The 15160-nt window shown below is 34.8% G+C and overlaps 1 protein-coding gene across 3 annotated transcripts in view; it reads left to right on the top strand.

Moving 5' to 3' along the window:
* Positions 1–15160, top strand: part of MSR1 (macrophage scavenger receptor 1) — a 71767-nt gene that overhangs the window by 44842 nt on the left and 11765 nt on the right. The window contains exon 9 of one of the 3 annotated variants that reach the window (XM_079140506.1): positions 9485–10029. The exons of 1 other annotated variant lie outside the window; for it this stretch is intronic. In XM_079140506.1, coding sequence (XP_078996632.1) covers positions 9485–9492 — 8 coding nt within the window. In that variant the 3' untranslated portion in view covers positions 9493–10029. Of the gene's footprint in view, positions 1–1343; positions 3778–9484; positions 10030–15160 lie in introns of those variants that run through there. One more of the 3 variants, XM_079140505.1, reaches the window with a different exon arrangement.

Here is a 15160-nt window from a genome sequence, read left to right on the forward strand (position 1 = left end):
TAGTCTATTTGGGGGTCCATTTTAGACAGAGTATAGCAAATCCTTTCATGTACTAAATTTTTAGTTGTAACCCTTGTTTTAAAAAATACAGTACCAGTATTTCTCTGCTTTCAAAAAAAATGAATATTTAACCTAAACCAGGTATAGATGGCACATTGAGACAATGTAGGGTTTTGATTGTGAATATCAGCAGGGAGTACAACCAGGATCTTTCAACGTGGAACAACACAGAGTATTGTGGGTCTCTTAGAGTGTTTGGTATTACTTAGTAACCATTATAATAATTATTATGATTATATTAAGATAATGGGAATGTTACTATATCTTTTGTGTTCTCTTTTGTGTACATTTTCCCTTTAAGGTGGTCACTTTTACACAATAGTCCCCTTAGTCTCCTTTATCATAACTTTCCCTCCATTTAATTTGTTGAGTTCTTGTCAGTCTCTCTTCCCCAGTTTTACGTGTATCTTTATCTCTACCTTTACGTTTTTTTGTCTTTTGTTCTTTATTTTCTTTCCCTGAGGCTTTCTCTCTCTGAGCTGCTAAACACTGACTCTAGTTGAGTTTGGAAACTAAGAAACTTCTTTATTTTTTCCTCTGTAAACTGAACAGTCACACTGTCTCCTGTTACCTGGGGTTATCAAATGCTTGTAACTTTTTTTCAACTATGCTTAGAAAAGTTGTCAGTTACAGAATTTTCAGGGTTATTTTGGAGTTTATGTGCATACTTTCTTTGAGAAAGCCATAGAGAGCAACTTATGTATATATGTGTACACAGCCTCCAGATTCCTCTCTGTGCCTGCCCCAAGAAGTATATATAACAATTTCACAATATTTCCGAAAGAATCATTTACATGCATATCTAATATAATATGTTCTGAATTTTTCATGTTTAAGATAATATGTCAGTCATCTGTCTCTCTCATTACATAGGGTTCTACCTCATTCCTCTGAATGACCACACATTACACCAATATTCAACTGTTCCATAATTATCGTAACATACCCATTCAGTCCCTAGTCTTGAACACTTAATGATCTCTGTTTGCTTTTGCTTAGCTTTAATAAATAATGCTAATATTCAACATTTTCATATATGATATTGTGAGGATAATTTTAATAGAGGATTTACTCAAAGTAGAATCAATAGTTCAAAGGTTATATGCATATTTTTACAATTGATTAATTATTACAAATGGTTTCATAAAGGTTGTAACAACTTATGCTGAATAAACATACTAAAATTATATTGAATTATTTTAATACATATTTTTGTATGTTTTAAGCCCAATTTAAATGTAATAAAAAGTAACCATTAATTTCCTCTTTTATATATGTGTCAGGACCAGTACATCTCCCTGATCATATTAGGGGAGGACCCTTTTAAGATCAGGTGGGTTGGGCAGGACACCCTCTGATACCATCTAAATAAAAGGCCTTTCACCTCTGGACAAGTCATCAACACAACTGACTTCCAAGATTCCTTTGTGAACTCCTCCAAATGACCTTGGTTCCTGTGCTACGCCTGGCTTCTACTGGCTTCCTCTCCTGATCCTTGGTGCTGTTTAGGTCTCCACTGCTACATTCATACTACTCCCCACTCTTCTACCATCACCCATATCCCCTTTGCACCTCTGCCTGACTCTCCCATGCACTGACTGGTGGGATGCCCTAGTCCATTCTCAGATACCAGACCAGTAGCCCTCTGCTGTCCACTCACTTGGTCTTGTTGAACTCTCTGTAATCCATTAGATTCTAAGGAGAAATGATCATATGAGAACTGATTATATGTGGTTCTTTAAGTTAGAAACATTATTCTCAACCAGGGTTAGGGGCGACATAGAAGAAAATCTATTCACTCATTCATTCATGCATTCACTTAACTTATGTTCACTGTATACCTCCTGAAACAGGATGCAAGAACTAGAGAGATAGATATTGTCTTTGGCCTTACAGTGCTAATTGCACCTGAGAGGTACACACAAGCATGTGATCATAATATATCAGAGTTCTATGGGAGAAAGAACAGGGCTTTATAGGTGTTCAGAGGAGGCAAAAATTTCCTAGAATCTTAAAAAATAAATGTATTTGGCTTGCTTAGTTTATCTTCTTTTCTGATTTCCAGATTATAGCATATTGTTTTTCAAGTTTTAAGAAAAGTAAGTTAACATAAAAAGTAAGGAACTTTGGATAATTTATTCAACACATTTGAACCAAAACCAAAACTTATTTCCTGAAATTACCTATTTCAAACAAAAATATCTCTTGAGCATGATAAAACAATGCTGAAAATACTTATTCCAACAAATCTCTTTGAATTTTATGCTTTAAGTATAGATGCTGGAGAAAAATAAATATTTTAGAAGAACTAGAGTTATTTTGTGTAGGGGAAGAAGGGAAAGAAGCTTAAAAACAGAAAACATAGGGAACATGTGGGATCACATGATATTTTTGAGTGCCTCTCTACTGAGCAATGTGTGAGCACATTTTTGCAGCTCTCCTTTTCTTTGAGTTTTAACACACAGACCCAACGTTCACACCATTAAGTTTCTAATAGAATTCCATGTAGTATGTCTATGTATCTCTCTCCATTTCTTCTCCCTGCCCTTGTTAAATGATCATGTTAACACCTACCTCACAGGGTTGTTGTGAGGACCAAATGAGATATCCTGTGTGTGAAGATGCTCTGTAAAATCATAAAGTGCTTTAAATTCATAAGGAAGGGTTCACAGTGGTCTCTCTGAATGAAAACTGCTCTCTGGTATAATACAGACATTTTAAATCTGCAGTTGTAATAAGAGAGAAAGCAAAATGTAAATGCAAAGAGCCAAATAAATGTCATGGATGAAAAAAAGAAATGCTAGAGAATAAGACAAGATTTTTTATTAGACAGAGCAATGCAAGTGTGACCAGATCACAAATCAATGAGTTTGTGTAAAGAGCATTAGTTATAAATAAAAGAAATGCCTACACAGAGTGCATACCAGAGGACAGAAGCTGTCAATGGAGGTCAGAAGAAAATGTCAGGAGAATAAAACAAGCATCCAAACTCTGAAAGACACAGTCTGAGTCCAGGATGCTTCTGTTGAAAAAGTACCAAGAAGTCTGAAATAAATTAGAGTTTCAATGATACTAGTTTTGTGTCTATTACTGATTTACCCAAAAATCTCCAGGGAAGAAAGAGAGGATTAGCCAGTTTTCCAGAATTCTCAGTATCAGCAAACCAGCAACATTGAATAGCTAGTTAATGCAAACATCTAGAGATAAATTAGACCTCTGTCCATGGTTTAATTTGGTGTGACTTCCTACCCCGTTGTGCACTAGATGCCAGGTAGTGTATGGGAGAGGTCTCTTGCCAGCAGGCCTTGGTCCACATTGGCTAAAGAATGACCCTGACCCCAGAGATCTTGGGAGGCTGCTTCAGGGATTCAATTCACAAGTCATCTGATATCCCAAACTAAATGTAGATTGTTAAGTATGAAATACTAACCAGAACTTTCAAATTAGGCAAGAAAATCTTCACTTCTCTCTTGAGACAGAAATAGATGCCAACTGCCCAGTTTGAATGTACCCATTGCACCAAATTTGATAATATATAATGAAAAGAAATCTGTACCAAACCCCAGTGCTAGTTTCAGTGAATTGTTCACTATGTTCTCACCCTAAAAGAGAATAATAAGTGTTTCAGTCAAGCAAAAGAATTCCTACCATTCAATTAAGCACTTTATGAAGGTCTGTCCTAAACAGTCACATTACTTTAGTATCTTTTACTATGTTTTGCTTAGGTCCAATGAGACCACAAGAATTTTGAGTATCTTATTCTGAATCTCATACAAAATAAGAAAAATCCATTTGTCTTTGGTTTAATTTCTATTGAGGACTCAGTTCAATCTCAAATGAATTTCTCAAATCATTCAGATCACTGTTTAATAATGAACATTTAGAGGATACTTGCTGAACACCATGTACTTTTGATACATTATTATATCTAATATTCAGTAGAGTAATCAGGGTAAGTACTATTAGAATCCCCATTTAATGGATTAAAAACTGAGGCCTATTGCTAATAAGTGAAAGAGCAGAAACTCAAAGCCAAATCTATCATTCTCCAAAGTCCTTAAGACTTTATTCAACATCTCACACTAGTTTTAAGTGTGTATGGGTGTGTATGTGCTTGTGTGTGTATATGTGTGTGTGTATACAGACATACAAATATTACAAATATTTAGTAGGGAGTTTGTGAAAGCAGAGGAGAGAACAAGATTTGTAATGAGCAGTTTGATTTCCTAAAACAAACCTCATAATTTGAAGACTCTAAGGAGATGAAAAGTATTATACTGGGTCAAATTCAAAAAAAGCATTTTGATTAATCTTTATTTGCTTATGTTTCTACCTTCATAACCACTCCAGACATTGTAGTCTCTCCCCCAAGAATATTCCTCAGAAGCATAGACTCCTAGAATGTTCATAGAGTGTCCATTATCACTAATGAGAGTTACTTATGTGTACCTGGGAAAGAGCTACCTGTTAATATCCTATCTTGATTTCAGTAACTGGTTCAGTTTTAACATTGTTCAGTATCATTTGGCTGCTTTGATATCTTTCTTCTTTTATCGTGTTTCTTTTTTAATTCCACAGTGTCCTTTCTTCAGTCGCACTAGTTATGAGCTAGCAAAACAGATTATACCTGAGAGTGATGACTCTAGGAAAATTAGATTAATACTACTCCTTCTTGACGGTTATGTGGTGTTTAAAGCTTACTGTGATTGCACACATTGTTGCCAAAGACATACAGCATTTCAATAATACAACAGATGTGTTCCTTAATAGCATATATACCTAATAGGTCTTTAAATGTAAATGGAGATTTAAATCAGTAATGGATCAAGCATTCAGCACTTGTCCTGTTTAGTCCCTACCCCAAATAACCCTCGCAGCCTGCTTCTCACCAGAGCCAATTAAAAGGGAAGAAAATCAATACCTATTCATCCAGGACTTTTATACCAGCAAATGTGAAATTCATCCAGTAGGTGCAGGAATGCAGATGGAGAAGAGAGATCTGACACCCTGCTTCCCAGGCTTCCACAACCTCTGAGAACCAAATGACTCTCTTGCCCCTCTCCAAAGAACTGGCTCCTGGACTCCTATTCAGCAGCAAGAAATTTAGCTTTACTCAAACTAACACAAGGTCATTTACTTTGTTAAAATAAAGCGCCTTCTGAGCAGAAGTTCACAATCTTTTATTTGGCCTCATAACCTGTCATCTCTGGAAATGTGCTGCTCTCATAGTGTGAATCTTAAGACCAAATTCCCTAGAAGAACATAGATTGCTTGCACATGAAGTGTCCGGGAAATTCTCCCCATTACGACTTAATCAACAGACTCTTGATCTTTCCCTGGTGCCACCGTTATTCTCTTTTCTTACTTTACTGAAATCCTCACATAATGCCTGATGCACTTCAAAGTCAAATGCTTGAATCCCTGGTAGTTTAGGGAGCTATTTACAAGATTCAAATGTGAATTCTTCAGCAAATGACCCTACTTTCTAATAATGTTTTTATAAATCTGAATTTTCACTTCCTAGAAATGCTGACAGGCAAAGTTGAATATAAACATCAGTGTCTGTGCACAATATTTTCACAAAAACTCCACATGGCCTACAGCATAATACCTTTGCCCCTTGCAAAATGATTAGCTGTCCTATTATGAAATATTCTCCACTCAAAACTCTCTCCTGATACATTCTTAATTCTGATAACCAGTACCTCAACTGTACCCAGAGATATAATTGCTGGGCACCAAAGAACATAAACACATTAATCATGGAGAGTAAACAATTGAATAAATTATTATTAATATATTGAGGTATTATTGAGGTTGTTAAGGTTCTTATTAAGTACTTTCGCAATTTTTAAATAGGATCCTTTCCTTCCTTCCTTCCTTCCTTCCTTCCTTCCTTACTTCCTTCCTTCCTTCCTTCCTTCCTTCCTTCCTTCCTTCCTTCCTTCCTTTCTTTCTTTCTTTCTTCCTTTCTTTCTTCTTAATGCTGGGAATCTAATCCAAGGCTTTTGCAAATGCTAGGAAAATGCTCTATCACTAAGTTACATCCACAACCCTGCCATGAAACTCTTAACTACTCATTTATGTTTTGGAAAACAAGGTTTTCAATGTGCTCAAAACATATCCTAGCATATTTGGGTGCCTTAATTACCATATATGAATTAAAGGAAATCTTTGCATTTTCAAGTTTATGCCCACTGAGATTCTCTATTTGGTCATCTTTCTTATAAATATTCCAAAATGCAAAACATAAGTGAAAAAAGGGAAAGGAAATTGTGTTAGTCTGCTTTGTACTGCCAGAACAGAACACCAAAGCTGGTAGATTAAATAACAGAAATTTATTTTCTCAAGGTTCTGGAGACTGGAAGTCCAGGACCCAGCTGCTGGCAGGGCTGTTCTCCACAAGGCATCTCTGCTTGGCTTGCAGATGGCTGCCTTCTCACTGGGGCCACATTTGGTGGTGTGAGCTCTGCACTCTGTTTCTTTGTTAGAACACAGGTCCTACTGAACTTGGGCTCCACCCTTATAAATTCATATGACTTTACTTGCCTCTGTGAAGGCCCTAACTCTAAATACACATTGAGAGTTAAAATGTCAACATGTGGATTTGGAAAGAACACAATTAAGCCTCTAAGAAGAAGGTATCAAAATTGATCTGTGTCTGTGGGCCATCTCCAGTCTAAATTTTCTCAGCACAAGTCTGAAAACATTTCAAAACAAATTTCATTTTCTTTGCCTGTTTTTCTATCAATTCATTCTTTAAGAGGGTTTAAATTGTAGTATAAACAAATTTTGAGGTATTATGGTGCTTTTTAGCATCATGAGAACAATTTTGCTTCTCTTTGTTTCTGAGCAATATTATGTTTTCTCAGTTCAGTGACATTCTTTTACATTATGGCATTTCATGATACAACCTAAGTAAACAATGTCCAATGTTGATGATATTAATGAAAAACAGAATGACCTTGGAAATCATTTGTATTTTTCCTCAAATTATCACCACCGGTGTAGGAATAGGTAAGTGGAAAGCAATGAAAATTTTCTCAATAAAGAACTAAAATGTGTTGGTTCACATAATTAAGCTTTTCAGAGGATGGGTTTTGCTTCAGGAATGGCAGGATCCAGGAGTTCAAATTAAATCATTTGGACTCAGTCTCTGTCTATCTCTTTCTCTCTTACTCTTTGTTTTTGTTTTTTTTTTTTTCTTTAAAGAAGGTTCTTGCTATATTTTTCAGGATGAACTCAAATTCCTGGGCTCAAACAGTATTCTTGCTTCAATTTCCTGAGTAGTTGGAGTTAGAAACCTTTACCTCTGCTCCCAGTTTTCTCTCTTATTCTTTCTGTGTCACATTCATTGTCAGATAGGATTTTGCTGGGCTGTATTAGCTTTACATCTAGCAATGTCTGAGAAAGAGTGCCACCTTCTTTTTCTATCCCTGCTTGGATTTTAAGCTTTCCCCTTGATTAACTCCTGTGTCTAGAGAGGACATAAATTCATTGTCCAACAGATGGAGCAAATACTAAATAGTTGGTAAGACAGGATAGCCCCCTCAGAATCCCAGAGTGCAGAATCCAGACACAGAAAAAGTGGACCAACCTCATTGTGTTGTTTAACAATATAAGAAATATTATTGCTGCTTGTCTATTAGGAAGCAATGCACCAAGTCAGTTATTCCATAGTGTGAAAGATTTACAATTAAGTAACCATACCAATTCTGGTACATATTGTTCTAGAAGTTATTCCTAGTCTATGTGGAATATCAGAATATCCTCTGAGGATTTTATCATACAGAGATGATTGAACTTGTCCTATAGATTCAAATTTCAGTGAGTTTGTGATGTGGACTGAGGTGATTTATAAAAGTTCTTTCTGGAATCTGAATTGCAAAATACTTAAGAAACTTTCATAATATGTGATACTTTTGTGCTTCCATCACCTATTTCTAATTTTTAGGCCAGAAATTGGAATTTTCAAGAAATAATCATGCTATAGTTTGGAGATGAGGTGTTCCCCCAGAACTCCTGTGTTAATGCAGGAGCTATTAAGCTATTCAGAGGTGAAATGATTGTATCATAAGAATTGCAACCTAACCGCTCCATCCTAGTTGGAATGAGCTAACTTGGTGGTAATCAGGTTAGGCATATCTAGAGGAGGTGGGTCACTAGAATTATGCCCTGGAAGGGTTTATCTTCCCTACATCCTCTTCCCCTCTCTATTTGCTTCTTTACCACCATGAATAGAGCAGCACTTCTTCACCATGTCCTTCTGCCATAATGTTCTAACTCATCTTGGGCCCAGAACAATGGATTCAGCCAACCATGGACTTAACTCTGAAACTGAGCTCAAGTAACATTTCCTCCTCTAAGTTGCCTTTATTAGGTCTTTTTGTCACAGTGACACAAAGCTGACTAACATGATTAGCACTTATAATATCCTTCTGTGCCAGCATTCTGCGAATCATTTTCTATACTGCACCTCCTTTACTTAACCCCTCACAAGAAATCTGTCACTCTGATATTTCTCCCATGAGGTGTTAGGGCTGTTAGTGATTATAATACATTTATGTGAGAATCACATAATACTACACATAAGATTGTGAATTATCATAATGCATTGATTGATTCTCACAAGAGTCCTATAAGATCATTACAAAAGATATCATAAGAATGCAGAAATTAACATGCAAACAGGCAGAATGGTTATGTCTGCAAATGTGGGTCTAGAGTCGTCTCTTGGCTTCCAGACCAGAGAAGCACACTGTTTCAAGATACTAAGTCTGTCCCCATTCTGATGAGTCAGAACTGAAGTTCTCTTGAAATAAAGCATTTGCTACTTTGATCTAAGAGCCCACATATTGACATCACAAGGGTTTTAACTGAAGAGCAAAATGTTAAAAAATTCACAAATAGATTACATTCCCCTTTATAAAAGTTTTTAAGGTCCTTCTTCTGAGTAACTCTAGAAATTAAGAATTACTTAGAAATGAAACATTAAGTAATAAGATTGCTCTAAAATGGCAGCAAACATACCAATACATGAACACTATACTTCAAAGATAACAATATACTTCTTGAGATACAAGTGCTTTTGTAATTGACAATTTCAAATTCCAAGTTCTTCTCTCATCTTAAATATTTGCCATTTTTCGAAAGATCATTCTAACTTTTATCTACTGATTTAATTAAAAATTGAAAATTTTAAAAATGACTAATTATAGGAGATTGGATAGTCTTCTTTTATATTTTTACTCGTTGGAGTAATTTACTCTTATCATTTAGATTTACACAATATCATCTGATATTAGTGCAATTTTATCTTCAGATGATGAGTTCTCAATCTTATTTTTAATTATTCAGCAGTTGAATTGTGGTTGTACAGAAAGCCTTCAGAAGGGTGATGGCCCTCTTCACTTCTTGGTTTCAGGCTTCTGACTTCCAACACTATGAGAGAAAAATGTTCTTTCAAGCCAGTTTGTGATCATTTGCTATGGCAGCCCTATGAAACTCATACATGTAGGCATCTTTGGCTGCAAACTTTTCTCCACACCAACGCATACCAGCAACGAGCACCACATCTCTCCCTTCATTTGAAGAAGTGCCCTACCTCCATTTGGAAATCTAAGAGAATCTTACCAAGACATGGGCATAACTGGAAAGCATAAGCGGAAGTATTTATAACTTCAAATTGAATCTTAACTGCACTGTCTTGAAATTCCCCAGCTGGTGTGGACACCGATCTTTTCTCACTGATCATTTCCCCCAGTCTCTCCTCAATGATCATAATAATTTTATAAGCTTTATTGCCATTGAAATTCCCTCCCTATAGTTTTCTTCTCTTTACTCTGTCCTGAGATCTCCAAAATTATTGTATTCTTTTGACTTTTGAAGTCAAAATATATTACATCAGTTTTCTAGAGAAATTTAACTGTTTCTCTGGATAAATGATATTTGGGTTGTGCATTCCATAGCTAAGTGCCTTACTCAGATAATTATCTTAAGTAATCATTTTCTGTTCCAGAAGAATTTTGCTATATTATGAAGATTTTTCAGGTCAAACTGCAATTATACATATAAATGGAGATATATATATATATATATAAATATATATACACACATATATATATATTTATGATTTCTTTATTACATTTGGAATTCAAATATAACAACTACCATTGTAATAATTTTAACTTTAAAATGTAATTCCAATAATTGGCACAAAAGAAAGAAAACATGATCCTGAAATAAGCAATTTAACAATAACATTGTATAAGTTTCTCCATTTACAATGAAATTACATCACTATAAGCCCATCATAAGTAGTAAACATCAAGTTCAAAAATCACTTAATCCACTTGAACTACCAAGTGTGACTTAGCAACACAGCACAGTAGAATCTCAGTTGTTTCTCCATGTGGTGATGGGACTCTTTGGGACCTGCAGTTCCCCTGCAACTACCCAGCACCTCAAGAGGGTATAGGACAGTGTATCTCTGGCCAAGAAAGGACCAAAAATTCACAGTTCAAGGTTCAGTTTCTACTGAAAACGCATTAAGTTGAACCATTACAGGTTGAGGACCATCTGTAACTGAAATGAAGGAGTCATTTGTAACTTTTTTACTTCTACTCAACAGCAGTGGTGGTCACGTGTGAAGTTTCCAGAGTTCACATCCTCCCCTTCTCTTTGCAGATTACAGTTTTGTCTATCAAGTTAAGATTGGTAGATTTATAATATCTTTCAAGGAAAGACAAATAAAAAAACTCTTTCATAATGTACTTAGGGCCCAGGTATGACTTCCTTAACATTGCTGTGAATGTGTTGATTCTGTAAGTAAAATGTATTTCAAATGTAAAGAAAACATATAATGTAAAGAAAAGGAGAAAAAATATTTATAGTAAATAGCTAATAAATAGTCATGTACATAACAACTGGATTTTTAAGATGTTGACCTTTACTGTATTGGCAGCACATACTGGTTTTTATAAAAAATATGTTACGAATATCATTGAGTTCCCCTATGCCCACCTCCCTTTATTTTCAGAGTGAGCCTTTATCTTAGAGTGAACATGCTTTCTTTTACTTATGCTTTTATGAATTTGCTACATGTATGCATGCATAAACACTACATGGTTATGTGTTATTTTACATAAATAACAACATACTGTATCTCTTCCCCTGAACTTGTTTCTTTCCCCTCAATTTTGTGACTTTCAGCATTATGAAATTATCAACACTTCATAACAGTAAAAACATTGACAAATATTTAGTCTACACTTATTTTTACTAAATTTATCATAATTTTTAAAATAATATAATTAAGAAAATAGAAAAACAGATTATGTATTCAATTTCTGTCACATATGCAATAATACTGTCCATATGCTTGGGGACTTCCTTTCAGTCTTGTTATGTAGCAATTATTTTTGCATAATTATAATTTATTATTTATGGCAAATTGAAGTGTTTCTAATTTTCCTCTTTCATTAGTGCATTATAATTATACAAAATGGAAAAAATCAAACTTTTAATATAGTCACCTTTTGTTATATTATTATCTTTTCTCCCTATTTTTTATGTGCTTATTTTGACTAATGCTTAATTCCTCTAAAACTATCCATTAAACCCAGGAATGGAGTTGTTTCCCTGCAATCACAGCTATTTAGGAGGCTCATGTAGAAATATCTCCAATTTAAGGCCAGCCTCATCAATTTATTCATACCCTGTTTCAAAATTTACAAAAAAGAGGGTAGAGAGTATATCTCTTTATATTCTATAATTAATTATAGAATATTATTTATATTCCTCTATTTTGAAATATTTGATACATTTCTGTTTTATCTCCAACTTTAAATAATAAAATTTACAAACAAAAATAATTACTGAAATTGTTAACTTTTATTACTTTGGAGTCCTACCTCAAATTAGATTACAAAACTATTTCTTCTTTTGTATACTTAGCTCTAGTACTTGTTTTTTTTTATGTTTTATGGTAATAGAAATATGAATTAACTATCTGTGTGATAACTATTTTATATATTTTTTATTTTATATAAGGACTTTAGAAAGTATGAAGAAATTGTTAGTATTATATTTTTCCCTCAAAAACTAGAAATAAGAACAGTGAGGTTGCCTTTAGAAAGTTAAACTGAAGAATGAGCATACAGTGAATCAGAGCAGAGATATGTCAAATCTCCTGACCTGATAGAATGTATTAACACATACAAAGACCAAGCATTGGCCATTTCCAGAGGCAAAAACCTCACTGATATGTCTCATTGTAAATTTATAAATTAGGTAAGCTAATAATTCACTGGCTGTTATTTGACTTCTCATGTAGTTGCCTATGGAGAAACACTATGCTGATCATGCAGATTCAAATATTCTAGTTTTTGAGAAATTACATCACTCATTGTAACCGAATTGACATTTAGTCCCAATATTCTGTTTAACAGTAGTCTGTCACTAAGCAATAGCTCCTCTTTACAAGTTGACAAAAATCAGGTTTTTGTAATGTGTAAGGCTTCTGATCAGACTTTCATACCAAGAACTCTCAGCCTGGTAGGTTCTCAGTAGCTAGCCGTGTAGGTTTTTCCTTTAAGACTCATGTCTATGTCAGTTAAATCAATATTTCCTTCAAGTTTTCTCTCACTATTCCTACACATAGAACTATGTCTCCTCTAGAGATTTGAAAAACACTAAATTTTGTTTCTTCTATTATTTCCTCTTTTAAATACTTGCCAATATAATCCACTCAGGTAATGCAGTCCACATATTCATATCAAGAGGAGCTTACCATCCCTCATTCACAGGTACTGGAACTCTTCATTAAGTGACCACCAAGTGACAACCTATATACTGTTGGGTACTGAACAGATAACCATAATGATCTCAAAGTGTATTGGGGGAAATAAACACATTCTTGGTGCTTTTGTACAGATCAGTAGTGCTATAGGAAAATGACAATTTACCACACCTGGGATTGAGGGTGGAGAAATGAGAGGGAAAGTTGAGAAAGAAGAAAAAAGCATTTCAGACAGGGTCCAAAGCCTCAGAAATCAAGCAGTTAAACTTAGGGCCTTGGCACATGCCTGTACTCCCAGTGACTCTGGAGGCTGAGTCAGGAAGATGGCAAGTTTGAGGTCAGCCTCAACAACTTAGCAAAGCCCTCATCAACTTAGTGAGATCCTGTCTCAAAAAAAAAAGAAAGAAATTAAGCAGAGTAAGATATATCTGGAAAATGTGAGTAGTTACAGAACTTTCATACAAAGACCAAGGATGCAGAGGTGGAGAACTTTTCAAAGGGTTGGACTAGAGAGGTGAGCAGAGATCAGTCATGACCTTATTTACCCCAGGAGTCAATTGGCAGAAGTATCCCTATTTAAACCTTCTATCATTCGTGTTTATTGTCTTGATAACTATACCACAATATAGCAAATGTTTCTGTAGGCCAGATAGCAGGTATTTGTTTTGCATTCTGTATGTTCTCTATCACAAGTATGCTCTTGCTACCTAAAAACAGCCATAGACAATATATAAACATGTAGGTGTGGTTGTATTTCAATAACACTTTATATGTAAAATGAATAGCAGGATGGAATTGGCTAGTGGGCCATAGATACTCACCTCTGGTCTAGAAGAGTCCCTCCATAAAAGTAAAAATTATGTTTGTAAATAATAAAGGTTAACTAATCTCATATCTAAAACTACATGGCAGATCTTATCCATCTGAAGAAGTACATCATAGTTGGATGATAGCTCCTCTTCAGGAAGAATAACTATTAAATGGAAATTAAAATCTCCTGAATTTTTAATGACAGTTATACGCTACAGTTTTAGATCTAAAAAGTTATAGCACTAAATATTTGATATTATTAATATCGCACGGATATACCAAGATTATTAAAATATCTTTTATAGAATGGACTTAGGTTTTTGTCTGCTCAAAATTCTTCCTTTGACAGGGATATGAGTCCCCACCCTCACTCCAGGAAAGCCATGTTATTGCAAGTGACCTTACCTGTTTGGTTTAAGCCATTTAGTCCAAAGGTGGTCATCTGTTCCAAACAGTGTCCTAGAGAGCATGCCTGAATAATTAGAAGTGTCACTAAGAAAGATACCACAAAACACAAACTAAGGGGCTGTTAGCAAAGTTCCACCATGCAAAGTGGAGAGCAAAGATACCAACTTGCAACAAAAGATTAGAATGAAGCAACCTACAGACATAAACCTGGATAAAAGTAGGGGAGATCTGAGCAGATTTGTCTTGGTTCATTGATTCCAGATTTCTAACTGTGATCTCATTGCTCAGTTTCAAGAAACATCCCATGTTCCTTAATTATAGTATCATTTTCCTTTTAGTTTGCTACTTTGATGTCTGTTTCCCTTTTTTCACCAATTAAAAAGTTATAATTAATACAGAGACTTATTCAGTAAGCACATAGTCAGTGTTTATCTATGTTTATTTGATTTGAGTCTGGATAAGTCTATATTAATATAGTTAAAAAGAGAATTAGGACAACTATCAGACACACACACACACTTCTATACACATATATACAAATACACGTGTGTGTGTGTGTGTGTGTATCTTTTCTGAACTCTTTAGGATAAAGACAAAAATTTTCAAGTGAAAAAAATCTGTTTGACTAAATATGTTAGCTTGATGCCAAAGCAGTATAGATATCATATAATGTTGAGTTAGTCAAATTCAGAAAAAAAAGTCTGGTCTGCAATCTAACAGAATAAAATGCTGTGACTTAAGTTGTATGAAATGCTGAGATTGACACTGAAGACAAAATGAACTTTTCCCCATCAAAACAGAGCAGTGCAATGAGGTGGGATGCCAATTCTCCACTGAGTCTATTGACTTACCTCTGCCCTCTTTATTAATTCAGAGATGATTAAGGATTAGCAAAGCATGACCACCTGTTGATAGTTGATTCATAATTGAAAAATATTTCAGGTGACAAATATGCATAGGCATATTCAAACATTTTGGCCCTAAAGAATTTGAAGAGAGGAGCTTCCTCCTTTTAGAATCCTATGAGCACTGGCAGTTTGAAGAAACAGCAGACATCCTCTCTGCAATAAATTAAACCAAAGG

This window comes from Sciurus vulgaris, assembly GCF_902686455.1.
Source record: "Sciurus vulgaris genome assembly, chromosome: 5".
Lineage (NCBI taxonomy): Eukaryota > Metazoa > Chordata > Mammalia > Rodentia > Sciuridae > Sciurus > Sciurus vulgaris.